The sequence below is a fragment of the Coturnix japonica genome, chromosome 5 (assembly GCF_054131305.1).
Source record: "Coturnix japonica strain WE chromosome 5, WE-NBRP24, whole genome shotgun sequence".
Lineage (NCBI taxonomy): Eukaryota > Metazoa > Chordata > Aves > Galliformes > Phasianidae > Coturnix > Coturnix japonica.
In genome coordinates, this window is record NC_140667.1 from 23584481 (window position 1) to 23611424 (window position 26944).

General features: G+C 49.1%; 2 protein-coding genes across 5 annotated transcripts in view; both read right to left on the reverse strand.

Moving 5' to 3' along the window:
• DGKZ (diacylglycerol kinase zeta) overlaps positions 1-2604 on the reverse strand; it is a 41424-nt gene extending 38820 nt beyond the window's left edge. The window contains exon 1 of one of the 2 annotated variants that reach the window (XM_085548858.1): positions 1933-2604. In XM_085548858.1, the coding sequence (XP_085404984.1) occupies positions 1933-2168 (236 nt within the window). In that variant the 5' untranslated portion in view covers positions 2169-2604. The remainder of the gene's footprint in view (positions 1-1932) is intronic. The other variant, XM_085548859.1, reaches the window with a different exon arrangement.
• Positions 2605-4639: 2035 nt separating this feature from the next.
• The window catches only part of CREB3L1 (cAMP responsive element binding protein 3 like 1), a 41783-nt gene continuing 19478 nt past the window's right edge, over positions 4640-26944 (reverse strand). The window contains exons 2-12 of one of the 3 annotated variants that reach the window (XM_015864542.3): positions 25573-25801; positions 20314-20474; positions 18536-18614; positions 17735-17895; positions 17435-17584; positions 16715-16773; positions 14507-14575; positions 12164-12263; positions 8280-8394; positions 7614-7860; positions 4640-7212 (exon numbers count right to left, since the gene is read on the reverse strand). In XM_015864542.3, the coding sequence (XP_015720028.1) occupies positions 7176-7212; positions 7614-7860; positions 8280-8394; positions 12164-12263; positions 14507-14575; positions 16715-16773; positions 17435-17584; positions 17735-17895; positions 18536-18614; positions 20314-20474; positions 25573-25801 (1407 nt within the window). In that variant the 3' untranslated portion in view covers positions 4640-7175. Of the gene's footprint in view, positions 7213-7613; positions 7861-8273; positions 8395-12163; positions 12264-14506; positions 14576-16714; positions 16774-17434; positions 17585-17734; positions 17896-18535; positions 18615-20313; positions 20475-25572; positions 25802-26944 lie in introns of all 3 variants that reach the window. The other 2 variants (XM_015864541.3, XM_015864540.3) reach the window with 2 other exon arrangements.

A 26944-nucleotide genomic window follows, 5' to 3' on the forward strand; every position in this document is an offset into this window, starting at 1 on the left:
CGCCCCATAGGGGTGGCTGGAGCAGAACTGGGAGCACAGGAGGGGAGTTGCAGCTCCCAGCTTATCCTTTATCATGCATTCAAGCCTGAGCAACAAGCACTCCTGCAGTGTGGTTTCCTCTCTCGATGAACACTCCTGCGAGCTGTGCTACCGGGAGTGGCGGTGGTGACAGAAGGTCACTGCTGCTAGTCTCAGTCCAAAAGCACACAAGAAAGCACCCAAGATGAGCAAATGTTCCATGCAAGTGCCTAGCTGCAGGGTGCTGCTGAGAATCAACCTGCCTCAATGATCCCTGGCAGCACTGGTGCTGTGCCACTGCTCAGCACACTGCTCCTACCCTGCTGCTGCACACCAGTGCAGGAGCTAATGTGACATGAGGCACACTCCTTGGCTGAGCATTGCCAGCAATGAGGTACAAAGGCCCTGCACTTGCTCAGGGTCTGCTGTGGTGCCGGGTAGCAGGGGCCCTCCTAGCACTTTGGGGGCATCTCCCTGCAGGGAAAGTGTCCCAGAATCTGCAGAGCCGTGGCCCAAGCCAGCATCATTAATAAGCTTGGCATGGAACTGCTACTCAAAGCCCTAAATATAACCTGAGCACTGAGATCTATCCGCCCGCCCGAGGCGCCTCCGTACACCATGGCAGCTATTTATGGAAAGAGCTTTATTTCCATAGGCTTCATATCATTTCTGCTCATTTCAAAGCCTTTATATAGCGGCTCCTGCCGCTTGCCCCTCCTGATGACTAATGAGCCCCAGCAGGAGCGGGCGGCTCAGCAGCAGGAGCACTGTGGCCTCCACCTCCATGTGACATTGAGGACTCTGGTAATGGGTAACAGCCTGTGGAAGGGGGCCTCCAAACTCCGAACTGGGGCTCGGGAAGTGCCTCTGGACCCACGTGTTAGTGTGGTGAGGGGGTTTCTATGGGACTCCTTGACAGATCCTCCCAACTCCTGGATGCACATGGAGCAGAGAGCAGGATGCAAATGTTCCTCTGTAATATTGGACAGCTCTGGAGAGAATTCAGGCTGATCAAATTAGACTGCAATACGCTCCCTTCCTCCCCGGTGGAGGCTGGGTAATTGCAGCTGGCTAATCCGCTCAACACACACAGCTGAAAGAAGACAGCTAAAGGAAGAAAAACCCGCTCTTGGTGTAAAAAACTAGCTACTTGGTGTAGCTATCCCTGGTGTCAGTGGTGGGAGCATCCCCCTGCTCTACAGCCCCCAGGCCAGGCTGTGCCAGGAGCACTGCCACGGCCCCAGCTCACAGCTGGGTGCTAATTCAGACAGGACACTGCCACCCAGCCCCTGCTTGCCACCCACCGCAAGAGTAATGAATGCTCAGGATGAGTCAGCCCAGGGCCCTCCTGCTCTACAGGCACTAATTCGGTTTCCCATTAGTTCCCATTACCACAGCATTAGAGAGCAATTTGCTCCTAGTTTGCTTCACAGCCTTCTCAAAGGGGGATAAGGGCTGCTGCACACATGGGCACTGAACCAAGAGGTGAGCGTGTGCATCCCAAAGTGTAGGTCATCTTCCCCAGTGCAGAGCTGCGCACCATGGGCCTCAAATCCCCACAGCAGGCACTCCTGAGTGCTGCAGGACAGTTTTATGTAGTGGTTTGCTGGGCTCGGTGACACCAACAGAGGAGCCCAGAGCCAGAACAGATGTTCCTGCTGCTGCAGCCAGCCCCAGAGGCTTTCCAGGCTCAGCTCCTTACCTCAGCATCACCGCTCCTTCTCCCTGCTGGGAGCTCCCTGTTTTCCTGTGCAAGGACAGGGCTGAAGGAAAGAATGCAGGGATGAGCAGCACCTAGCTCTGGGAAGGGAGTTCAGGCATGACCCCACTGACAACCCCGACAGAGGGAAGAGCCATCCATTACACCCAGCCCAGGCCCTTACAGCACCCCTGCACACAGCCCGGGGCTCCTACCTGTAGGACACCTGCTTCCTGATGGCCAAGTGCAGGAACTGCTCTTCCACCTCCACCGCTGCCGTCGCCCCTCTCACCTTGTCCCACACTGGCTCTGCACCACGGAGACCCAAGCTTTGCTCTCTCCCAGCACTCTCCACATCCGTAGTTCCTGGGATGATCCCCGAGGCTCCCCGGGCTCCCTCGCTGTCCCCGCTGCTCGTGGTGAGCTCTCTCCAGCTGGGCCCCTCAGCCATGTGGAATGAGGTGCCGATCCTGGCTGAGTCCCGCTCTGCTTGGCTGCCCGTGGGTCTTGGGAGGATGCTGGCAGGGCTCTGCTTCTCCGGGAGCACAGTTGAAGGGAAAGCAGTGGAGCAGCAGCCCAACTTTTCGCAGTGCTGTCTATCTGCCTCTCCACATCAGTTTGCAGGGCTCAGGCACCGCGGATCAGCCTCTGTCTGCCTCCTCTGCCCTGAGACAGCGGAGTGGAGGAACAGCAGACAGAGACTTAAAGACGTCAGTGCTGCTGCTTGGAGGTGCAGGAAAAGGGATGAGAAGAGAGCGTGTTGGGTCCTAGGAAGGAGCCTGAAGCGCCAGGGCCCAGTGCATCTATGTCTGTCCCCTGCAGCAGCTGCACAAGCAGGCAGGCAGGCAGGTGCCTGTGCACCGATCCTGCAGCAGCACTCAGAAGACAAAGCAGATAGGGAGCGTGAGCGTGTGCGTGGGGAGGGGGGCTGCGGGGAGTGCAGTGTCACCTTAGAGACACTTGAAACTGGCACTTAACCCTTTGGAGGCTGGGAGGCAGAGGAACGTGGCAGCATCCCCAGCCCTGGTCTCTCACAGCCGAGGCTGCTTACCCTAAGCAGTTGTGTGCAGCAGGCACCCCAAAACCTGCATGGCAGCCCCAGCAGAGTGAAGGACCTGCAGCTCTGGGTCGTTATGCCACGGGGTGAGATCTGCCTGAGGCAGGGCTCCCCAGCTTTGGGCAATGATACCCAGCAGCAGAACTGCACAATCTGTCTGTGCTGGGCTGAGGCTGCGCTTGGTGACCTCAGTCCTAGTCATGTCAGATGGGCTAAGGGACCCTGCAGAGTTCCTACATGTGTCTGGCACCTTGCTTTGGATTTGCTTTGCCCCAAGCTTATCACACACTGAACATCAACCTGTGGTGCATGAGGAAAGGGATGTTGCAGGTCTGTATCAGCTGCCTTCCAGCCCAGAGGTCCAGTGTGCCTCCCAGACCTATGGTGCAGCCCTGGCCTCTGCCCCAGCTGCTCTCTCGTGCAGTCGTGACTCCTGGAGAGCCCACTCCCTCCTGCAGCATGACTCAGCCTCCACAGGGGCTTTGTTCCCCTCTGCAGCTGTGAGATGGCGGCCGGCCCTCCCACAGAAACCTGGGTGAGCTTGGTGCCTCCTGCTTGCAGGCTGAGTGGCCCCTGCATGGGTCACACCAAGGTGCAAAGTGCTACCTTCACCTTTGATGGACGATTTCATCAGGCACAAGGCAGAGAGCTCCAGCAGGTAAGAAAATACACGCAGAACAAGGTGCCAGCTCTGACATGGTTAAAGGACACTCAGCATGGGGCTGTGAGGAGGCTTGATCACCCTGTTCCCCCAAAGGCACCCAAAGCTCCTTGCCAAGGAGTAGGAACAAAGCCTGCACATCTCACAATAGATTTGTACAGTCAGGTACAGCCCCAAGCAGTGACACCCAGAGGGAACATGCTGCACCTAGAAAGCAGGGATGCTATACCAAAAGCTCCAATAGAATACATCTTATTGTAAGGCACTGATGTTCCCATGGACCACTGGTGGCCTGCTCTGCAGCGGTGAGCTGCAAAGGCAATTGTGTTTTTTTCCAAGTTGGCCTGGTAACAGAGAATGGCTAGGAATAACTCATCTCTGCAAAATGAAGACTGTGTTCCATCAGTACTCTTTTGTGCTGGGCTTGTCCGCGTTGGCAGTGCACAGGCTCATCAGCAACATGATCCCAGATGGGAAATAGCCTGACCTGGCATGGCAGAAGGGGGCTGTGTTTGAAATGCACTGAGTGTAACTGAGCAAGGCTGAAGGTGACTTCAAAGAAGGTGCCCTCTCACTTTGCTAATTCCCTTGTTCTGCTCTAATTACTTGCTGTAGCCAAACTGGGTGGTGTGATTGGCTGGCTGCATTTTGGGAGGCACATCAAGGATCGGAAGATCCTAATGTTCCTATTTTGAGCGGTTCAGAATGCAATCCAGCAAACTGCAGAATAGAGAGGATTTGTCTAGATGAAGGGAGATTTGCTCCCGATGGAGGGGGTTCTGCTTTCTCCAACTGTGTCAGTATTAAAAGGATCGATGCTGGAGAAATTATCCTTTTAGGAGCTTTCTTCAAGCATCTCCAAAGTCCAGATGACTCCTGCCTGGGCCATTGGTGGTCGTTTCAATGTCCAAATCCTAACAAACCCACCAGGAGATCTCTAGAATCAAACTTAATTTTCTAGACCTCCTGTTGCCGTGTGTTTCACACCAGTTTTCACAGATGTAAATGGACTATCAGAGCTGCAGGTTAACAGGTCCCAAGCTACTGACCTAAAACATGCAAGTTTACTTATAGCCCAAACACTGAGCGTGAGCTCCCAGCGCTGAACCAGTTCCACATGCAGACAACAAAGGGGATATCTGGTGAGCAAGTGGTGAGAAGCTGTGACAACCACGCTGCAATGAAGGGATCCATCAACCCAGGATTGATGCTGCATCTTTTTATTTTATTTTTATTTTGCTTGTCTAAGCAAATGCAGAGCAAGGGATGGAAGAAAGAGAAAAGGTGGCTTGAAAAAAAACAACTAGTAAACAAGACAAAACAAAACAAAAAAAACAGGAGGGAAGAGGCAGCTACTGGAGTATAAGGACAAAGTGAGCTGCTGACAAGAAAGGAGTTCATAGGTGCTAAGCCCGCACTAATTCTTAATAAAATACAATACTGAAAATAGGATCTGAGAGTCTCCAAAATACAATATCTTAAGGGATCGGCAATAATACAAAATAAGGTTCATTATGTACAAACGAGTTCTGCTCTTGGTCTCTGTACAACGGTGGGAGTGGGAGGCATGGGGACATGCACGGTGGAGGTGCTGGGGTGGAGGAGGGTGTGCTTGGACCCGGCAGTGGTTCTCTGTGCTGGGGTGGAGGCAGAGGGTTGGGAGTGCTCTGGTATCTGGTGAGAAGCAGATCCTGTGCGAACCTTGAGAAGAGCTGTGCTGAAGGCCTTCTTCCTCCTCACCCCACTGGCCAAGCATGTGTGGTTGCAGCTAGCTGTACCCAAATTTGTCCTAAGTGGCTTCCGGGGCAAAAACAGTTTCCAAAAGAGGGGTGTGAGAGCCATTCTCTCAATTCTTCCAGTTCTTGAGCAGGGAGGTGAGCCTGGTGGAGAGGCTGGAGCAGCATAATCTGAGTGCAGGGCACTTGAAGCAAAGCAAGCTTCAAGGCTCTCTGCTGTGAGACCTAGTGGAGCACACAGAGACTCTCATGTGCAATCTGCTGCGTCCCAGATCTTAGAAATTCAAGTCCCACATTGTCCTTCTAGCAAAGGACAACTGAAGGTACAGAGTGAGAAGATACTGGGGCAGGAAAAGGGTCAGAAGTGGATGTTTGGATACTAAAGAGAACGGAACACTTTTGAGATGAAGTCATTTCAGCATTGCAGTGGACGTGCTAAATCAGGGCCTGAAGCATTGATTGAGCACCTGGAAGGAAATCAGGGCCAACCCAGGGGAGCTCAGCTGCATGCAATGCTCCTGAGTGACTGGGAGGGGTGGAACCAGGATCCACCCCTTCCCAGACCTCATTTAAGGGCTGGCAGTGGAGGTGAGGGAGTCTTGATAGAGATTCCTGACTGCTGGAGGCTCTCCAAAGGTAGGAAGTATTTTTCCCCCCTTTCTCCTTCATATCTGCAGCCACAGCTGCTGTGTTTGGGTTTGTCCTCATCTGCTGCAGCCAAAGACTTTGCTGTCCTATATTGTAGTACATTCTATCACATTATCATGTTATATGCACCACACTTGGAAAGTCTGGCCTGATTAGTGGTATGGGAGAGGCTGCTACCTTTGGTGCTATCACTTAGAAGGAGGAGATCTAAAATAGTCTTTGGTGACTTTGGCCAATTCAAACATGCTATCTCTTTCCTGGCATAAGGAATTGTCTCCTGAGATGCCAGCATGTCCTCAGTGGTGTTCACAACACTACTAGATGCCAACGGTGACATCAGGATGTGAGGGGAAATATGGCTCTCTGGTAGCTCTTCTTCAGGTTGCAGAGTTCCTTCTTCTTCATAGCTCTTAGCAAGATCCCATTTGGCATGAAACAGAACTGGGGATGGGCAGCTGTGATAGGGTGATGGAAGTGGAATTCTCTCACTCCCATTGCAGGGGATGTGTAGAATGGGAAGTGGGAAAGCACTGACCTGATTAGCACCACGCTGTAGGGCCCAAGCTGGGAACAAAAAGGAATAAAAGCACCTCTGCCAAAGCGGAGATGCTGAGGGTGGGGAGAATTGGGCTGTGGGGAGAAACTTCTCCCTGTTTTAGAGCTCTGGCTGACCAGAAGCTGCCAGTTAATTTTCATGGTGGTTTATCTTGGTTTGGGATCTGTCTCCCCCACTCCGTTTGTGTGCAGATCTATGCAGATAGTTGGTGTGGAAGTTATGTAGGCACATCCAACAAGAGAAAACTAGAGCAAGGAAGAACTAGTTTTTTCTCTTGATGGAGGCATAAGTATACTAACAGATAGAAGGGAAGGAATGAGCTCAAACTCTCCAGAGTCATCTCTCCAGCCCCAGTATCACCCACTGCTAAGTCCCTTAGGTGGAACAGTAAAACTCTCTCTTTCATGTGCATCTGATGTAGGCAAGGGGTACGTGCCTAGGGACAGCCACCCAGGGAGGCTTTGGGGAGTGAGCTGAACAGTTTGAGGGCCTCCTCTTGACCTCCCTCCATTCTGTAGTGAGCCCACACCCACAGGGTAGTGCTCATTCAAGCAGGAGATAAGGCCAGGGAAGAGGATGTCTCAGGACTTCGTCAGATGTTTATTACTGGTTCTGGCAGTCCTGTGACTCCTCTCAAAAGAATCAGTACCAAAGGGGGGCACGGGGATGGGAAGGAGCTGAACTCAAGGCCAGTTTAGGAGTGTCTGAATGCAGCATCCTCTCCTACCGAGTCCCCTCAGTTGCTCAGCGAGGAGGGAATCCTGCAATCAGACAGATGAGGCCTTGAGGTCCAGCAGCTGCTACAAGTATTCAGCTGTCTCACTGGAGCTTGTTTCCCTAAGGAGGAAAAAAAAAAAAACAAGGCATCAGTCAAGGCTTTTTGCGGTTTCCTAGGTAAATGTACCTCTTTACCCAGCTGTTCTGCCCTAACCAGGATGGAGCTCTCCTCTGGGCCACTGAATGACCAGCAAACATGGGATCACCTGAGTCATCCCATCCTGCTTGTGTTTAGAGCAGTGGGACATGGATTACGGAGTTCCAAATTTTTACTCTTTAAAACAAATTTGCTCTTATGCTCTCTGCCAGCACTGGTCTCCTGCAGTTGCTGTTCCTCATCTAATTGCCTGCCCTAGGGAGTTTGGCTGCTCCAAGCTTGCAGTGGAGGGGACATCCTTTCTTGTTTCTCCAAGATGACATGCTGTGGTTTGGGGCTCATGCTGTGGTCCCCACCTGCTTACCTCTCATGAAATTGCTCTTTGAAGTGGGTTAGAGTTGGATCGGTTTGGTTCTGGTCAGGATTCTCCAGATGGGATTTGCTCATATATTTGGCTGTCTCATGTGTCCTTGCCAGATGAGGCCTTGGCTCGTCAGACTGCCCTTTTTCAGCCTCCCACCCCTCAGGATGGTCCATGGTTAGGAAGGAGCTATAGCTCTCTTCTAAGGAGCCAGCACCCTCATCATAGAACAAGAGGCTCCGTGACTGAACTGGAAACAATGAGAGCATGGGTTAATTATGCAGTTGTGGTCTCTCACAAAGGGTCATAGTGTTGGCTAGCACATGCCCACCCAGATATGGCCTGTTCTGTAAGATACCCCATTCCTATGAGCTTCACAAGGCAAATGGTACCTGGGACACATCACCTCTCCAGAAAGTGATCTGACTTGTGGATTTTTTCTCATATTACGGCCTTTCCTATTTGGGCAAATGACTAGAAGAAAATGAACGCGGGCCTAAACAATGTGCTGCTATTGTACTGCTGACAGGCCAGGAATCCCACTGAGCAAGAGCCTCTGGGATAGGCTCTGGAGGGTCAGTGCTACCCCTTGAAACAGATGTGGCAGGAGAAAAGTTGGTAATGGTTTGATGGGATTAAAGGGAGGTACTACATTAGACTCACTCTTACTAGTTGTGTAAATGTCTGGCGCTGGTGTTGCTTTCACTGTCTGTGATGATGTAGAGAACTCTGGGAGACAGGGCATCAGGGATCCCAGGATGAGAACGAAGCAGAGCACCAGCACCTAGTGAAGAGATATCAACATGCAGTCAGTGCCACTAACAACAGTGAAGCCCCCCCCTCAGCACACAGGCATATGTGTGAGAAGCATGTATTCAGGCTGGCTACAGGGTCACTGCAGACCCCCAGGGAGGAAAGGTCTTGCTCTGCTAATCTCTACTGGAAATCTAAGGAGGGGAAATCAGAAGCTTCCTTGTGTTGCTCTTTTTCTGAAGTATTTATAGTTCCATGGTGAGAACTTGCCTGTCCAGCTGATGAGAGATGCTCACAGCTAGGGAACAATTTGGGAAGGAAGGGTGCACAAGCAAAGAGATGAAGTTTGCCTTGATCACAGGGAACCTGGCCATTAGCACAGTAGGAGCTGCAATGGGCTGCAAGTAAACAAGCTCAATGAGAGACATCTGTAAGATACCACAGCAGATAACAAAGGGAAGTAAGTTGCTCTCCATCCTAGGAAAGAAGTGGCAGCGGAACTGCAGCAGCACAAATTCTGACAATATAGACAGAGTTCAAGGAAGGAGTTAAACTTATGCTTGGCATGCACATATTCTGGGCCATGTGTCTTCTGGCTGTGGGCAGAATATTCAGAGCTACTGGACAGCAATAAAAGGAGAGAGGCAGATGAAAGCTCCTTGGAAATTCCCCTCTGGTAGTTCTGCACCTGTCCATAAGTTCTGTCATGATGGGAAGGGACTCCATTTAATTTAAGGAGCTAACAGTACAGAGCAAATGGGAAGTTAGAGCCAAATACTTATTACCTGAATACTATGGATACCCACATTAATATACCACCCACAGTGTGCTGTAATAATAGCTGCCTCCAGTGCAGTGATCAGCTTGAGCAAATCTAAAGAGTCAATGCATCAGCTGACGATTTCTACAGCATGTATACAAATCAGTTAAGTGTCATCCATGGGAACATATGTTGGGACAGTCAGCTATTTCTTGACTGCTTTTTGGAGTGGCCAAGTCTAAGTAACACATAGAAGCTGGTACTTCAAAGTAATATGGATCACCAGTGGATTCCAGAATATGTAGATTAAATGATAGCACAAGGACACTATACAATGTAAAGGGGAGTTTAGTTTTCCAGATTCTCCATGACTGAATTTGAAGTAAAGAAACCAGCTATGGACAGCTGGTTTCTTTACTTAGATGCTAAACACATCATATTGGTTATGCGAGGCATTCAGATTCCTTATTCCACAAAATCAAGGTTAAAAAAAGTAGGTATTGCTTGAATTTATCACAGCCAACTGCACAGTACTTGCTTTAATAAGGCGTTTAGATGGGGCTTTGCAAAACAGCATTGTTTTAGTTTTTTCTTTCAGTTTAACTCTGGTTTTCTGGTTCAGTTCAAGTTCTAAACTGTTTAATAACAATAACTCTTAATTTGAGTCTCGGTACCATTCATGTTCCTGATGTTGAACACCTCAACACCTCACCATTCTGACCTCTTAAAAATGATGAAAACTAGGCTAGAAGAAACTACTATGAAATTAGTTGGAAAGGTGAATGAAAAATTTGCTTATAAAAATGTCTTCAGAAGTTGCTGAATAGTTCATTGTTAAGCTGGGAGGATGGAGTGGCAAATATATCTGTTGTGGCTCTTTCAGGATACGACTTAAAGCTTGACTGGGATGTTAGGCAATGTCAAATCTACAGATGGGAGAGATCACAAGCAGATTGGCTTTTGGTCACCATTCAGGTTCAGTGATCTTGACCACTGGGGAGAAGTGTTCCAAGAGAACAGCAGGGAGATGCATGCAGACAAATGCTGAGACCACTGAGGTGGCAGGAGTGATTAGCAGAAGACACACAGCACTAAGTGAGCAGGCAGCCATGCTACAGAGACAGGTCTGGGAGTGAAGATGAAGCACAAGGTGGGTGTAAATCAGTGTCACTTTGTGGAGGGCAAATCTCTGCTTCATTGGATGAACAGGGTTTCGGAATGGCTCATTGATTCTGTATGGATAATCAGGTGTGACTCTGCCCAGCTTTGGGCCCCTTCATTCCAAAAAGATATGGGGCAACTGGAAAAAGCCTGGAAGGAGGTCTTTGAGTATAAGCAGTGATTCAGCAACTCAGCTTATGAGGAAAGGTAGAAGAAACTGGTGATTTAGCAGAGTGGACCAAAGGAAGTGACATAAACAGCAGTTTTCAAGTATGTGAAACAGTTGCAAAGAAGACAAATTGATCTTGCTTACAGTGTATCCACAGTAAGTTGTAATAAACTTCAGCTATTGCGAGGAAGATTTAGAGGAGATATCCAAAAGCTTTATCTGGGAAAGATAACAAGGCACTGTAATAGTTTGCCTAGGGGAGCTGAGGGCTGCTCACAGCTGGAGCCCTCAGGAATTAGCTAGACAAATATCCAGCAGGAAAGGCATGCAGTGAGAAGAGAAGGGTCTTCTGCTGCCCTCCCGTGCTGCTAGGCGTGATTATTCTACATATCTGCCTTGATAAGCAGTGCTCTATTTGGAGACTTAATGGAAAATGGGAACTAGGAGGCCAATGAGAGGAACTGGCCAAAGATAGAAAAGCAAATTACAAATTCTTGAAATGCTTCAAAGCTCAGAAGTCTGAGAGAGTTGGTGTGTGGGCCGGGATGCTGTGGAATGAAGGGAGCAGTAAGGAGAGATAAGACATTGCTGGGAGCCTAAATTAGGTATTTTATCAGGTTTTTATGGTGCTGGGGATGTCTGGAAGGCATTTCTCCTGGACTTGTTCATTTCAGGTAGTAGCAATGAAGAATTGCTGGAGCCAGCGGTGCTCTGATGAGCTGTTGCATTAAGGAGCAATGAGTCACTGGGTCCTGTGGGGTCACACCCAAAACTGTGGAAAGAACTTGGGAATGAAGCAACAAAGCAGTGAACAGAGAAGAGAATCTGTCATTAAAATCTGATCTGATATGGAGGTGGCAAAGAGTAGCAAAAGTTTGAGCAGATTTTGAAAGGAGAAACTGAACTGTGTGTGTGTGGAGGGGGGGAACCAACTTTTCACTTCTCAGGACACAGAGCATGGTGAGAAAATGGGGCAAACATCTCTTCATTCAGGTTGTGTTTTTATCACGAATCAGAGTGCTCTTCCCTGGCCAAAAAAAAAACAGAGATGGAAAAATAAGCAATTGACTCCACTTAGGGCTGCACGTTGGCATGTCATACAGTGTAACAGTTAAGTCAAGACTGCTTAACTCTGATCCCTCACTAGGAGATATGAAAGGCAAATGGATTATCAAAACCAACAGGTGACCCCAAATAATTCTGGTTAGCTAAAGGGCAAAATAGAAGGATTCTAGCTGGATTTAGCAAAGTCTGATGTATGGGCATAGCAAGAGCAGATGTCATTTCTTGCTGATAGGTACAAGGTAATGCCCACTGGTAGCAATGCTGAAGAAATTTGTGCTCGCTGCCGAGTTAAACATTAAGTATTACTGACTCAGCAAAAAACAGAAAGTCTATCCATTGTGGTAGAAGCTTACTGTGGACCTTTTTTTACTGAATGTCCAATAGCTAATGAAAAGCAAACAAAGCACTGTTTGGTGCAAAATAACACGGTAGTGAAAACACAGGAATTATTCTCAAACTGCTGTTTAAAGGACTGATACTACTGATGTGTGTGTGACATGGTCCAGTTCTGGTACTGTTAACACATGAGGAGAAAGCAAGTATACTGGCAGCAGAGCTGGGCAGTACAAAAGAGAGCAGGAACAGGGATTGAGGAAGTGTCTGGGGAAGTATGGCTAAAAGGAATGATGAAAATGACACTCATACCATTAAGCAGGTCCCAGTCTGTGTGGAAGCCATTTTGTAAGGTCTGGAGACTTTCCCAGCTACCAAAGCCTGCAGCTTCTGTAACTGCTGGAGCAGAGTCCTGGGACAGGAAACAACCCAAATCAGAACTTGATAAAGAGGCAACAGCCAGTGAATAATAGAAAGCTTCCACTTCTCCCTTCGTAATTTACCCAGATTTTCCTTTCTTGTGAAAACAAACCTCTCCTTGTTGCTATAGCTTGCACAAGTTATTCAACCAGACAGGCTAGGGAGCACAAAACAAAAATGGGTTTGAGATATGAAGTGTTGCAGGAACTGTGGGAGGAATGCCCTAAGGTGCCATTATGTTGAAGAACCCTCTGCTCATGCTTAGATTCAACAGAACCTTCACTGCAACTGCCCTCAGTTATGAGCATCCCATTTGGTCAGGGCTCCAGCCAGTCATCTCTCAAATCCTTGTAGTGCTGGGCTACCATGGAAATCAAGCTCTGATTTGGAGGCTGAACATTGTAGTCGCCTCAGACCTTGAGAAGAGGCCTGTCTGTTCCCACTTCACTCAGAGACACATGCTCTGTAGCTTGACCTGTGGCCTGAACCATATGGTGGAGGGAGAAACAAAAAAAACATTTTGATCCCCTCCAGCTTCTTCAGTTTTGGCAAACTCAGCAGAGGGATGTGGGCAAAGCCAAATGTAGAGTTCAATGATTTATTCATTCTCTGGCTGCTCCAATGGGAACATGTATTGAGGTCTCTCTGCCCCGCTTAACTGAATGCAGGCATCAGCACACAAACGCAGAACAGTGGTAGGTGTGGTATGAAGAGCCACCAGAATCTTCGCTGGGCTGATGAAGAAATCTGAAGCCATAGAGCCTAACTGTAGAGCATGCAGTCAGCAAGGGCTCCACATTACTGAAATATGCACTACTGAGCATTTCCCCTTGGGACTGCTGGCTGTTCCACATAAATATGTGTGAGCTTTTATAAAATGCCAAGTCCTGGAGCCAGGAGGTTGCAGGAGAATCCCAGATTTATCTCTTTCCAAATTCTGCTCTGTTCCTTGTACATGTGGAAAGAGACACAGAGCGTCCCCCTGGCAGTGCTTGAAAACCAAACCCAATTAGAAAGAACAGTGTGCTTTTTGAGGGGGGGTATATGGGGGGGGGGGGGGGGGGGTGCAAGAGAAAAAAGAAAAATAATCCTCCAGCTTTTAGGCCAATCTCCTGATTCTGGAGGGTGGGGCTCATGCTTTTTCAACACCAGGGGTTACCTGTGCTCCCAGGGAGGCTGGGCATCAATCTGTGCCCTGTGGGTGACTGTGGCCTGGCAACAGTGTCACCTTGGCTGGGTCCATGGTGTTCCCCACTCCCAGCAGCTGTGGCTGGCATTGGAGCTGGGAGCGTAGCTTTAATGTTATGGATTCGAAGAGAGTGGCAGGGTCTTAAGGAGTGCTTCACATCCCTATATACTGTAGCGGTACAGAAATGAACTGTTCTCTTACCAGCCCTGTCCTTACTTACACCTAACTGTACTTAGGAGGTGGAAGCAGGGCTGGCTCTTCCGCTGCTCATCCCCACAGTGAGGGCATGAGTCTTTCTTATCTGCTTCCAAGGCAGAAAAATCCTCTGGTGATCTCTTCACTGGCTCTGCTTATTATAATCGTAAGTGTTCACCAGAGTGTCAAAGGAGCCAGGGGCCTGCTCTGGGGCTGCAGGAGCATCTTGTTCCTCTCAGGAAGCAGCAGATGGAAGCAGATCCTCCAGGCTTGCAGGGAGTTCCTCTAGCCTAACTGTGATCAAGTGGATGAGGCAGGGCAAACAAGGGCTGTGAGCCACACAGTTCCCACCAATACCATACGCACAGGGAGTTGCCCTGGATGAGGTGGGAGTTGGGATCCCCGTCTTTGTTAGAGGAAATGGCTTTCCCATCTAGTCTGTTCAGCTGTTTCTCAACAGAAACCTGAAATAGCTGCATAAAGCCCAGGGCTTCTAAAGAACCCCAGAACAGAAGGAGTGGGTTTGAGGACCTGGTGTGCATGGCCTCAGAGCACCTGCCCTGAAGACAATCAGACCCCTGGAGGGCTGCAAGAAGAAGAAGGAAGAGATGGGAGAGAACTCCTTCCCTCCCTTCCTTTGCTATGGCGTTGCCTGGCCGTCCCAACACAAACATTCCAGGCTCACTAAGCAAACCCAGCTGCCTCGCTGCTGCCATGGGCCCCAGACCAGTGCCTCACTGAGTGCACCCACCACGCCAGCAGCCAGGGGGCTGACTTCTTACTTCCCAGTGCACTGTCAGCCTCCCTTCCATTGCATACCCCACAGAGAGGTCAAATTTAGCTCCCCTTACCTGTTTGCACTTTCTAAGGTCTCCACTTTTTTCCAGAGTTCATTATTTTCTGTCGTGTATGTCTCAACCCTGTGGGAATAAGAGCCGTGACCAGTTAGTTACACAGGTGAGACAGAGGAGGTAGATACAGTCCCTGCCTCTCTTGCACTGAGAAGGCTCAGGCTCAGTAGCCACATCCATTGCACATCCATGTGGTTCTGGAGCCAAATGCTCAACCAACCTCCCCTAAGGAGCGTGCCGAAGAAGGGGGGAAGGGTTATAAATTCACCCCTCTCCCACTGGGACCAAAAATCTTCCAGGCTGGGTGCTTTGCAGCAGGAACCAGGCGGCTCTGCACAAATGCTGGGCCAGCTCTTATTGTGGGCACTTGAGGGCAGCAGAGAGCCTGCATGCTGCTCCCAGGGCTCCCGAGTGGAAAGGCGCTGTGTTGCGCTTGGGACAGGGGAAGGGGAATATCTCCAGGGCAGGGAAACAGCCTGTTGATGTTGGGCTTTCCAGCTCTACCTCCAAACCTGGCGTTCCGTGCAAAAACCGGGCTAAAAGTATCCTGCTGAATGGTGAAGGGCCCGAGCACAGATGCTGACAAACCAGCTCATGCAGAAAGCCAAGCTGACCAAAGACTTGATACATTAAAAAAAAAAAAAAAAAAATAATTATATATACTAAAAAAATCATTGAATGCTCCTTTTGGTTCACATTTAAACCTGGCATTGTTTGAAAGCCATCTGTCCCAGCAATGCACTAGCGTAACGAAGCGCTGAGTACATCCACGTCTGGGGAAGAGGCCCCAGCACAGATTGATTGCTGTGGCCCTGGCTACTTGACCAGGGGCAGCACCTCCCCAGCGCCATCCTGAGTGTGTCCGTGTGGGACAATAGCTGGAGGTGACGTGCTGCAGTGCCTGCACCCATGCATGAACATCGAGGCACTGCTTGTGAAAGGGCATGAGAATTTGAAGGGGCCTTGAGTCATCTGTTTTCATTTAGCATTTCTGCACACTTAAACAAGATAAACAAACAGCAGCAGCAGGAAGAGTTAATTAAGGTTGGGTTTGGGGGGTTTTTTTTGGTGTGGGTTTTTTGTTTGGTTTTTTTTTTCTTTTCCATTTTGCTGATCTCAGGTGGTGTTAATAACAGGGAAAAAGATGGTATATAAACAGAAATGTGAGCTTGCAGCTGGATCCCAGCATTCTACTTTGCCTGAGAATGCCCACTGGGAATGCTAGTGCAGAGAAGACCACAGGATGAGGACTCCAGGAGTTGTTTTCAACACTCATTGGCATATACCATTGCCAGGTGATGTCACCTTAAGCTTAGGCCTGTCACATATTCAGGACCTGAGGGCAATAAGGAGAAAAACAAAGCCTATGTATGAAAAAGGGGTTGGGAAGGGAAGAGAAAAGGGTGTGGTTAATAATGGTGCAAGGTTTTCCTTCTTATCAAATGCTTGTGTGTCCTCTTCATGGGGAGGAGGGGAAAAGCTGTATTCAGTACACTAGGAGGACATATTCCTTATGGGACTGACAGAATAGGAGCAGTTCTAGTGGGGAAACATGACTCTTATCCCAAATCCCACCTTGTGGGCAGCCAAAATGGCCCGTGTTCTGCAGAGGAGCAGCCAAACTAAGCAGCTGGAAACACTAGATTTCTAGAGCATTCTCCATCCTGCAAGAGGATTTCTAGGAGGGAGGGGAGTAGGGGCAAGATCCCAAACCAAACTTCAGTGCAGCCAGTCTTGCAAGGAATTGTACTTTTTGAGCAAGTCAGTAGTTTTCTGAGTTGAAAATATGCTTCTTTTTTTTTACAGTCCCACTGCAAGTCCAGTGACTGCTGAATACTTCCCGCTGTCAAATAGGTCACCCAGGGTAGAGGTGGGTACTGAGTCTCTCTCATAGGAACACAACAGAGATCCCTGATACTCTTCTGGCATTTTAAACTTTACCATCTTGGTAAGGAGAGGTTCAAAGAGCCAAATGACCACAGCATCACTGCTGGGTAGAGCACATGTGACTACCCTTATGCCATAATGGAAGTAACAGGAGAGACCTCTGACCCAGACTTAGTCACCTTTGAGCTCAGGTGCTGTGGGGAAGCATAACTACATATGTATGGGATTACATGGGCTGTCGGAGTCAAAAGCACTAGGAAGGGGGGCTGTGAAGGAACGGGGCTCCTTTGTCAAAGGTAAGGCAGAGAAGAAGAAACTTACTTTTTCTCTAGACATTCCACATATTCCTTCTTCTTTCTGCGACTCTCCTGAGCAGAGATCTGTGAGAGGGGCAGCCATCAGAGAGCAGTCAGTACCATAAGCATCTAGACATGTCTTTGTGGCCCCCTCATCTTGTCTGCTCTCTGCACACACAGCACCCTTAGGTAAATGGGGAGGTCACCATCCAGTCTGCCATTCCTACCAGTCTCCAGGCCAAAACTGGGAGGAATGGATGCTGCAGACATGCAGACTTATTTGGCCTATAGACCACAAGTATTTGTTGCAGTGTGCCTGACCTTGCTGCTGAGAGCATCTTTTGGTTGCTCTGAACTCCTCTGACTCACATGGTACGTGCTGTGGCCATCTGGGCAGATTCTGCCCCAGACCACTTCTGAGTCACTGGTGACTAATTCAGGGTCTCGTTATTTCTCCCACAAGATGCTTTCCAATCAGTCTAAAGTCTGATAGCTTCTGCCTGGCTAACGATCTCTGTGCACCACTCATGTCCTACACCATGCCGTGGTTCTTGTTTCCCTGCCCCCACAACAAGGCCTGACCAGGATGGTTCATCATATGCCTTATTTTGCGGGTCCCATTGCAGGCACTCACAGGAGATGGGCTAGAAGCCACACTCTCCAGCTATAGCTGTATACACAGTATGCACAGTCAGCTGAGGCTCTGGAATCACAGAATCTGCATGGTTTGCTTATTTGCAGTCACCTTGTTCTTTATTTTCCTCCTGACCCTCTTCAGTGCTTTCTCCTCTGCTTTGGTGAGGGGCAGCTTGGTAGGAATGGGGTAGCCCTCAGCAACCAAGGTGCGTTTCTCCTCTTCAGTCAGGAGCAGCGGGCCAGAGGTCCCTTGTAATTTCTGAAACATACAGAAAGCAGCTGTCAGCAACAGCAAGGAGTCCTGCTCCTTAACAACGATCAAACCCGCCCTGCAAGTCTCAGAAAGCTTCCAGTCCCCTCTGAGCACCAAGAAGCCCTGCATCACTATGACATCCTGTTGCATCCTTACGTGTGGAGCTGTGAGGAGAGGTGAGGAGGAGATGGCAGTAGAAGAGCGAGCAGCAGGTCGGGCTGGGCTGGAGGGAGGCAGGGACCGAGGGCTCTGGGACCCATCACTGTCACTGCCATGGCTGCTGGGCGGAGTTGGAGGCATCTGCACCAGGTCATCTACTGAGAAATAAGGATGTCAAGTCAATGGCTGTCATGTCAGCCTGTTGGGACAGGCATAGATGCCAAGTAGTAACAAGAAAAGGCACTGCCATAAAACAGGACTGAAAGAAGAAACCGATAAGTCTCATTACATGGGGTATGCCTAAGAACAAGGCTGGACTGAGCTTTGCCCGAGACAGAGATGAGGCTGACCTCAAATGTGCTAAAGTAGGAACTGCAGGAGAGAACTGACAGGGCGTTCGCAAAGACACTGGTGGTATTTACAAAGCATTAAGATTACCTGGTGTCAATCAAAATGGAGTAAAGTGCCCATGATGTTTTGCTCCATAACCTGTTCACATGTGCAGGAAGCTCTGTAGAAGAGTTCTTCCAAAAGCACCGTAAGGCTCACACACTTGACAGCACACTTGTTCAAAAGCGAGTCTGGTTACTCAGCTGGTTGCCAAGCACTTGAAAACTGTCCCCACTTTGTACTGGAGAGGTTGTATGTGAGTACAATGCTCCCCCTCATCTATTGGTCTGTACCCCGGTACTGTCTCACATACATGGCTCTGCTTCCAAGTAATGATAGTAATAGTAATGATCTGTATCTGACTAATTTAGAAGGATGTATGTTTACCAGCAAAATCTGTCTGCTTACCTGCAGGTACATTTAGAAACTGGTTCACTTCTTTGGGTTCAGCTTTGATCACAGGTGCTGGAGTCATTTCAATGGGAGTCTGTGGAAAAGAAGCAGATAGAGATTTTGGATGCTGTCACTTCCCTTGCCCAGCGCTCCCACCAGTTCTGTTCACAGCCGCTGCTCACCACTCTGTGTTCCACCCCATATCAAAGCTCTGCCCCCAGATGGCCTCTCACAATACACAGCAACAACCAGGAATTCAGATGTAGCCCCCTGAAGTTTGCGTTGCTGGGCAGACAGAGAACAAGCACGTGTTTGCAGGAGAATCAGCAGTGGCAGATGGATATACTGTCAAGAAGTGCACTGAGTACCTCCAAGAGGGAGATGACTTTCATCCCTGGCAGTTCTTCCCTTGCTAGACACAGGCAGTGCAATTTAAACCAACCTCTGTGTTACCATGGGAAGGCCCCCTTTGATCTGTCTTCATTAGAAATGGGAGTATAGATATTGTGCAGAAAAAGAAAACAGAACAAAACCCCATCCTGCTCACATGATTTTCACCAGGACCACTGGGCAGCTGTTTCCAATTGGAGGGGATTGGGAGTTAAATAAAGAGTACTTTTCTTCCATCTGGGCTGTGCTGCCCCTCAGCTCCCTGGCTTACCAGCCCCCAGGCCACCACAAGCTGGGGGAGTTTTTACACTGAACAGACACACTGCAAACTCCTCCAGACTGTAAACACAGCTGAGAGAGCACCATGGTATGGCTGCCGAGCACACACAGCAGAGCTTTGAGGGCACAGCAAGTTCAAGCTTTGTAAATAGTAGAGGAAGTTTGTGCACAGTTTTGGCTGGAAGTACCCATTTGTTTTGGATGGCTGTTTAAGTGGGAAGATGCTCAGCATGAGTGAATGAAGGAAGTGAACCCCAGGGAGGCTCTCTTGTTATCTACTGAGCTGCTACAAGATAGCTGAGATCTGTGTGAGTCCGGTTGGACCTTCCTGTTCAACACGGCTGGACTCAGGGACAGCCAAACCAAGCCCCCAGCTCCCTCCCACATACTAGTAGTATAAGTGAGCTTCTTTCAGACAAACAGACTTCTTAAGAATTTAGATATGACTGAAAGACTTGGCCTCTTGTTCCTTAAAAATAATAGTTCCCATTGCCTCATAGGAAAATGCAAGGAGGAGCTGGACTAGGGCTTCCATTTCCAATAAGTAACTGAGAAAAGTGAAAGGCCATATGATAAGCCCAAGGCAATGAAGAAGACAGTGGCAGGGCAGGGGTCTGTACTCAAGGGTAACTGGGTCACTGGCGTAGCATTAACTGACACTGTTCTCTGAGAAAAATGCAATCACAAGTCAATGAAAATAAGCAAAAGAGTGGCTACAGAAATACTGGCAGATTGGATGTGAGAGGCCTCCAGCATGTGCAAGCTTAAAAGCCTTTGGGTTTTGTGCCAAGAAAATATGCTTGTATTTAACCCAGATTGTAAAACCTCCTGTGCCAGAGAAAACCTTCCTTCCATCATTTTCTCTGGGAGGATAAGCTGTCCAGCAGCTTCACTGCAGGATTCAAGAAGACAGTTCTAGCTAGCCTAAGGTTTGGTGCTGCTCTGACCTCTATTTCAGGAGGGGAATGATAAATTATGCAATATTTGGGCTTCACATCACCTTCCTCTGTCTGCCCAGCAGCTTAATGACCTAGCAGGACCCTGCAGTCACACAACTGGGTCCACGTCACAGGAGTGCCACTGTGTGAGAACCCAAGTTCCAGATGGACCTTCAATGTGCTCACCTCCTCGGGGACTGGCAGTCTCTGCAGAGGGTTGAGGTTCAGCACCGGTCTGGAGCTGGCAGCCAGCTGGGACTCAGGCGGGTCTAGAGCCAGGTTCTGTTCCTGCTTCACCATGATGGAGCAGAGCTTGGGCCCCAGAGCCCACACTCCGTTCTCCAGCTCTGAAACATGTACAACGTGAGAGTCAAACTCGAGTAAGAACAGGACAAAAAAACCAAATCCATGCAGACAGCTTCCCCCCATCTGGGGAAGCTGCCTTTCCAAGTTTAGCACTGTCACCACACAAGCATGTGCGGGCCCACAACAGAGGGAACAAAAGGGAACAAACCCCCAGTGTGCAGAGAGCAGACAGGACAGAGCTAGAGGGATCGTGTCTCCGCTCTGCTCTGCTCTCCCTGTGCAGCCAATGTGCTCAAAGACAGCCGTGGGGTTTCTTCCCTCACTGATGTTTCAGTCTCATTCTCTGGAGTTTATTTATACTCAGTACTCAGTGTAAGGAGGATGCTGGGCTGGGCTCCTCAGACAGCACGGCCAGCATCACAGAGCTGCCAGGTGTTTTACCAAGAATAGCACTGCCTCTGTGCTAGAGAGCTGGTGAGCACAAAGGCAGTGAGAGGCTGCTGGGGTCCATCCATGCTCTTTGGCCTCCTGCTGATGCTGTGTCGAGTAGGACAGCTCGGTCACAGGACAGGAGGAGATGATGGGAAGAAGCCTGGTGTGGCACTCTGCTTGTGGGGCTGCTGTCCTCAGTCTTACCTCTGCTGACCTGCATTGCTTGGGGGCTGCTGTGAGCTGCTGTGCCAAGCTGCCATTGCTGACAGTGGCAGGAACAGCAGCACAGAAGAGCACTGAATGAAGCAGGGTCCAAGGGATGTTCCCTTGGACTCTACCTGCTCTGTACCATGCATGTGGTGTAAGCCAGGCTCACCACTGGAAGCAGAGATTCCAGGAGTGGTTACATCTCACATGGGGGGAAAAAGTTGCCGGGCAGGAGAGCGGCCTGGGCTCTGTTCTGAAGCTTTGATCCCCTTATTGCTCTTCAAATACTTCAGCCTGCCAAAAAGTTACTCCAAGCTGGCCTGGAGCCTGCATCCACCACTCACTCTAATCCTCATCCCTTCCTCTTTTTATCTGACAAACAGAAACTCATTTATCTTGACAAAGGACAGACTATTTCTAAGTATGTCACCAGACAGTGCCCCAGTTGGCTCGACATAAGGCAACATTTAGACTCACTCTCCAGCCCCTGCACATCTCTGTCTGCACACTGTGCTCCCAGAGCCAGGGGGGTTGCCCAGCTGTTTGCTGCCCAAAGCAGCTCTGTAATGTAGCCTCAGTCCAGAAGATGTCCTGGCAGGAAGAGAGGAAGTGAAAGGTCCTTCTCAGCTCCAAAAAAGTCTGTGCAAAGAAGGGCATGAAAGAGCAACTTGCCATGAGGAAGCTGCTGCCATGTGAACCAAAGTTAAAAGTTCTGTAAATCCATCTTTGCCCAACTCAGGTTTTGTTGCCCATAGGAGAGGAAAGGCTGGAACCCTGAGACACAGTGGTCTCAAAGCTTGAGCAGAAATTACATCAGCTTTGCCTGTGGTATGTTGTCTTCCTGTCTTTGGCTTGGCACCCCTTATTTTACTGCCTGGAGAAGTCTTTCTAGCTGAGGCCCATTCTTTCCAGCTCTCTGTGTGCCTGGAAATCTTCAAGTACAGACGCAAGATGCTGAGGCTACTCCATGCATATACCAGCTCAGTGTGCTCCTCCCAGTGCTGCTGGGTCACTTCCTAGAGCTTCCAGAATGTCGCAGGGCCAGCATCACCATGGAGCGCCTCAGGCAGGCAGGGGTGCACTGCACAGCTATGATAACTAAGAGGCTGCTGAGCAGATACAGACTGAATTGCATTGTCACTGACCTTTGAAGGACACTAAACCCACAGCTGGTAATGAAGTCCCAGTTGCCCCTGGTATGCAAGCAAGCCCTTTCTTGTGGTTGGAGGCAAGGTGTTAGCCACAAGTATTTGCATACAGAGAGCTTGGACTAACTTCTTCTGTCTGACCACAGTCTGTTACTGAGGTGAGAGATCTTGAGAGGTGCTCTGTGACCCAGCTCTAGACAAGTTCAGCTACACTTGTGTCAGGCCTGACAGAGGACCGTACAATTTAATCTCATCCCTCTGCAAAGCAATTAACAGTCCACAGCATTCACAGAATCACAGAATCACAGAATGGCCCAGGTTGGAAGGGACCTCAAGGATCATGAATCTCTAACTCCCTGCCACAGGCGGGGCTACCAACCTCCACATTTAATACTAGACCAGGCTGCCCACTAGATCTCTTCCAGGGCTTCTCTATATCCACAATAGGAAAGTTGTGCCTACTGGCTTTTCTGAAGTTGTGATTTTAGTCCTCACTCTCCCATCCTTCCTTTGTGCTGCAGAACTCTATGCTTCTCTTTTTCTCAGAAGCACAAGGCATCCTCCATCTGAGAGGCCTGTTGCTGAAGCCAGTTATCAGGCAAGGGAGAGCAGACCACCAACAGTTTTCCTCATTAAGGCTTGACTCTGCAAGACAGCAGCCCCCAGTGCTGTCAGTCCAGACAGTCTGAGGAGCAGACACCCAAATAACTATACATGTTGTCCTCCCATTTCCTGTCTATGTTCTGACCCAGCTCTGTTTCCCACCCTTGGAGATTTATCTAGGGAATGACTGGGTTGCAGACTCACAAACACATAAGCCATCAGAGGGTCAACGATGGACTGAGGAGGAAGCTTTTTGTGTGGACACATCCATGTTTTGCTGCATGAGAGGGCATTTCAGAGGTATGTCCATTGTGTAACCACAGCAGAATCCACTGTATGTTGGAGGGATGCTGTATGGGAAATCACAGCTTGAACCTCTGATTAATCAGCTGAGGCAAGTGTTGGGTCAGCTGTGGCAGCACAGGTGAGAGTAATCTAGCTGTGCTCCCAGAAGGGGTAGACCTCGACTCCACCTCCTCTAAGACCTCATTTAAGGGCTGACCACCACTGAGGCAGCATCTCTTGGAGATTGTTTCCCACTGGAGACTGCCTCAGCTTTCCAGTCAAGGCATCGACATTGGTGAGTTTTCCTTTGCTAATAACCTTTGACTATCTACCATCATCTTTGTTAACATCTTTATATTAGCCACCCTTACAGATGCCAAGAATCTCACGCTCTGCTGTGGATCCTCTGTATGTGATAGGAAGAAATATGGCTGTGAGTTGTCCATAGCTGCCCTGGGTTGGAAAGGTGATAAGTCAAAGAGCAACAGGGAAGCAGGACCTGGACAGGAATTCAATCACTAGCCTTGAGGCTGGTTCTGCACCCACTGTTGTGCATGATCCTGGCTCCCCTTGCTCCTGGCATCAAATCACATTCTGCAGAATGGAGGGCTTGTACTGTGAACTGAAGCAGCCAGTCTGTGTGCAAACCATCTGGGAAGCAGACTCCATAGATAAACAGGGTCACAATGCACCCAGCGGCTTGCCCTGGCTGACTTGTGTTAGTGGGAACCATGTGGGAAGGGGTAGGATTTGGAAGTGCTGAAGATCTGCAGAAAAGCTGGGAGAAAGCTGATAAGCAGCAAGCCTCAGCCAGCTCCAAGCCTAGACAGAGCCCAGGCGTTCCTAGGGAGCTCTGCAGACCAAGCAGTTCTTGGTTAATGTTAAAGAAAAGCCACTCCTGGTAATTAATTTGAAGTGAATGTCTAAAAGGACTGAGACTGGATGGAGCTGTGCCAAAAGGACTGCACAGTGTTACAAATACTGGACCTGACTCAGGGCTACACTAGAATATGACTCACATCCCATTACAAGCCAAGATAGCCCTGGAAAGATGGGCTGAATTATTCCACTGCAGGACTTGTGGCATAGATAGCCCTATACTTGCCACACTAATATCAGACCCTCAGCTAGCACAGAGCTAGCCTGGGCTCTTAGAGAGCAAGCTCCAGCCTCCATCTCAGCCTCTCCTGTACCAGCCGCTGCCAAAGGAGGAATGTTGCACTGCATTCAGGAGACTCATGGACTTGGCCTGGAGAGAATGCAACTGAAGCTGAGATGTGTCCAGATGCAGAGGAGAGGAAAAGTGACAGGTACCCTAGAGCTGAATCCCTATGGTAACTTCATGTAGCCAGGCTTCAGGGGGTGTTTCACTGCATTTCACAGCTCATGTTTCTTGTTTCTCTCATTCCCAAGGCGCACCCTCCTCGTGTCCATTTGCAGAGACAGAATAACCACGTGTCTGTGCACTTAACACTGCTTTCTTTTTTGTTAGTTGCCTGATTGACTGTTTGGAATGATTGCCCTCAAAGTCTATGTTGGGGTTAAAGATGGGAAAAAAGAATTGTGTAGATGGAAAGCTTTTGTGATTTTAAGACAGTACTTGCTTGGCTTGAGCTGCTTAGGATTGCCTCCAATATACTTTCCTAAGGGGCTCCTAGGGCACATGGTAGCAATGGCTGCAATTTTGCAGGGACCAAAGAGGCAGTGAAGGCCAGTTTCACTTCTTCTGCCTTTGTACCACAGAGCTGGGATCCTTCCTGGCCATGATAGGGAAGCCTCTGTCTTGAGTCTCACTCTCTCTTAAAGGAATGGCTTTCTTCTGTGTATACTGAGCCTGTGCCACTGCTTTTTCAGGCAGCCTGGTTGTCCATCAGCTGTTGGGACACCCACACAGTGCCGCAAATTACAGGACTCTCTGCAAGGACTGCTCTAAAAATATCCAGCCATCATAAATTATCCCGAAATGAATTGTTTTAAAAATAGATTTTGAAATGACTGTTCCTTTCTGTCTCCTGCTAAAAGATCTGCTGGTAAAGAAGCCACTTAGCTTTCCACATGTACCAGCACTGGTTGCAGCCAGAGACTCATGCTTCCTATACTCAAGCCAAAACCCGGTTGACGGATGCCAAAACAGACCTGGATCTAGGGCATCCACACCCAGGCTTGAAGGATCCTAAAATGACTTTTGCCTATTGCTTGCCAGAAGCTGGCAGCGCACAGAACCACAGCCAATTATTATCCTCGTAAATAACAGCTAGCCCAGAAAAGGAGCAATGTGATTGTGAGAGCACAAGCTGAAGGAAAAAATGTGGGCTGTATTTAACAATGGCAGATCAAATTCTTCCCTGGATTAGCCATGCGCAAGCTCAAGGGTTAGCCAGTTTGTCCTTCTATGCGGAAGACAGCCAGAGCTGCTGCTAACAGACGTGTCTGACTCTGTGCAGTATGTGTGTCTCATGCTCACCGTTAGCATTATCTTCAGTCTTGACAGGCATAAGGGGGCTCTGGGGAGCAGAGTCTCCACTGAGGGAGTAGCTGTGCTCTGCCTGGATGCCTGGAGTGGGTGGGTCCAGGTCCATGTCCAGCAGCGGGTTCTTTTCAGCCAGAACTGGGTCATCGAAGAAACTGCTGAAGAGGTCGTTGGAGAAATCCTCCATGTTGTCAGAGAAGTGATCCAGGTTCTCAGAGAAATGCTGAGGAAAATCCAAGGGAGACAGAATATTAGTGTCAACTCCAAGAGGAATCTGAGCTTTCTCCTGTGCTGGCAGCCAAACCTCAGCAAAAGCACTTTCTGGATGGGAAAGAACAGTTGCTACCCCTTCTTTGCATCAGTGTGATAAAGACACCAGGACTTTAGACAGAAAAAGATGAGGTGTTTTATAGATTCTCTGCTTATTTATCTATGCTGTGAACGCAAGCAAAACTCTTTTATACCCTCACATCTCCTCCTTCCTCTGTGGGTACCTAACTTCAGCTTCCCAGCATCATCTCACTATGACATCTAGCCAAGCAGAGAATAAGGCAAGAAATCCCTGTGATGACAAAAAGTGTGGCTGAAAATCATGGTCTTCAGCACCTGTGGTGACAAACACCTTCTCATGATCTCTGCCAGCAGCGATAGGCACTCTGATGCCCCAGAGAACATCAAACCAGCTGCTGATTTCTATCAGAGAGGGAAAAAAAAATAAATCAATTGGATCCACAGAACAGGAAGACCCCCTGTTATATTTAATTTCCTCTGGGATTTCACAGCCCCTCTGCGGACCATATGAAGCTGTCCTCCAGCCAGATAATGACTGTGAAATTCTGCTCCCCGATGAAGTTTAAACACTACAGATGGGCTGTTAACAACAAACAATCATGCCACTAATCATTCTAGTAACAGCCAGTAAATCTGGTGGATGCAGTTGGGGAGCCGGGCTCCTGATGCCACAGGGAACCTGCTTCTTTTGAGGCATATCCCCTTATTCAGAACTCAGATTGCTAACTTTTCCATTTGCTACAACAAAGCGCCGGTTGAGCGGGGAGAAAAATGATGATTGCCAAACACCAGCTGAAAAATCATCCCATTCGTTGGCAGATTGACGCTTTTGGCTCGTGGAGAGGAAAGAAAAGACAGATACATTCAAGTGACTGTATTACACAGACGGAACTGTGTAACTTAAATGAACTGGAGAGAGCTCAGCCGAGTCAGACTGCCCCCACCTGCCCGACTGTAAAAGCATCTGGGTGGGCAGAAGAGTGTTGAAAGCAGCATATTGAAATACCAGGAGCAAAAGGGTACGGACAGGAGAAAGTGCGAGAGAGCTCACAGGTCCTAGAGTAGAGGCATGAAT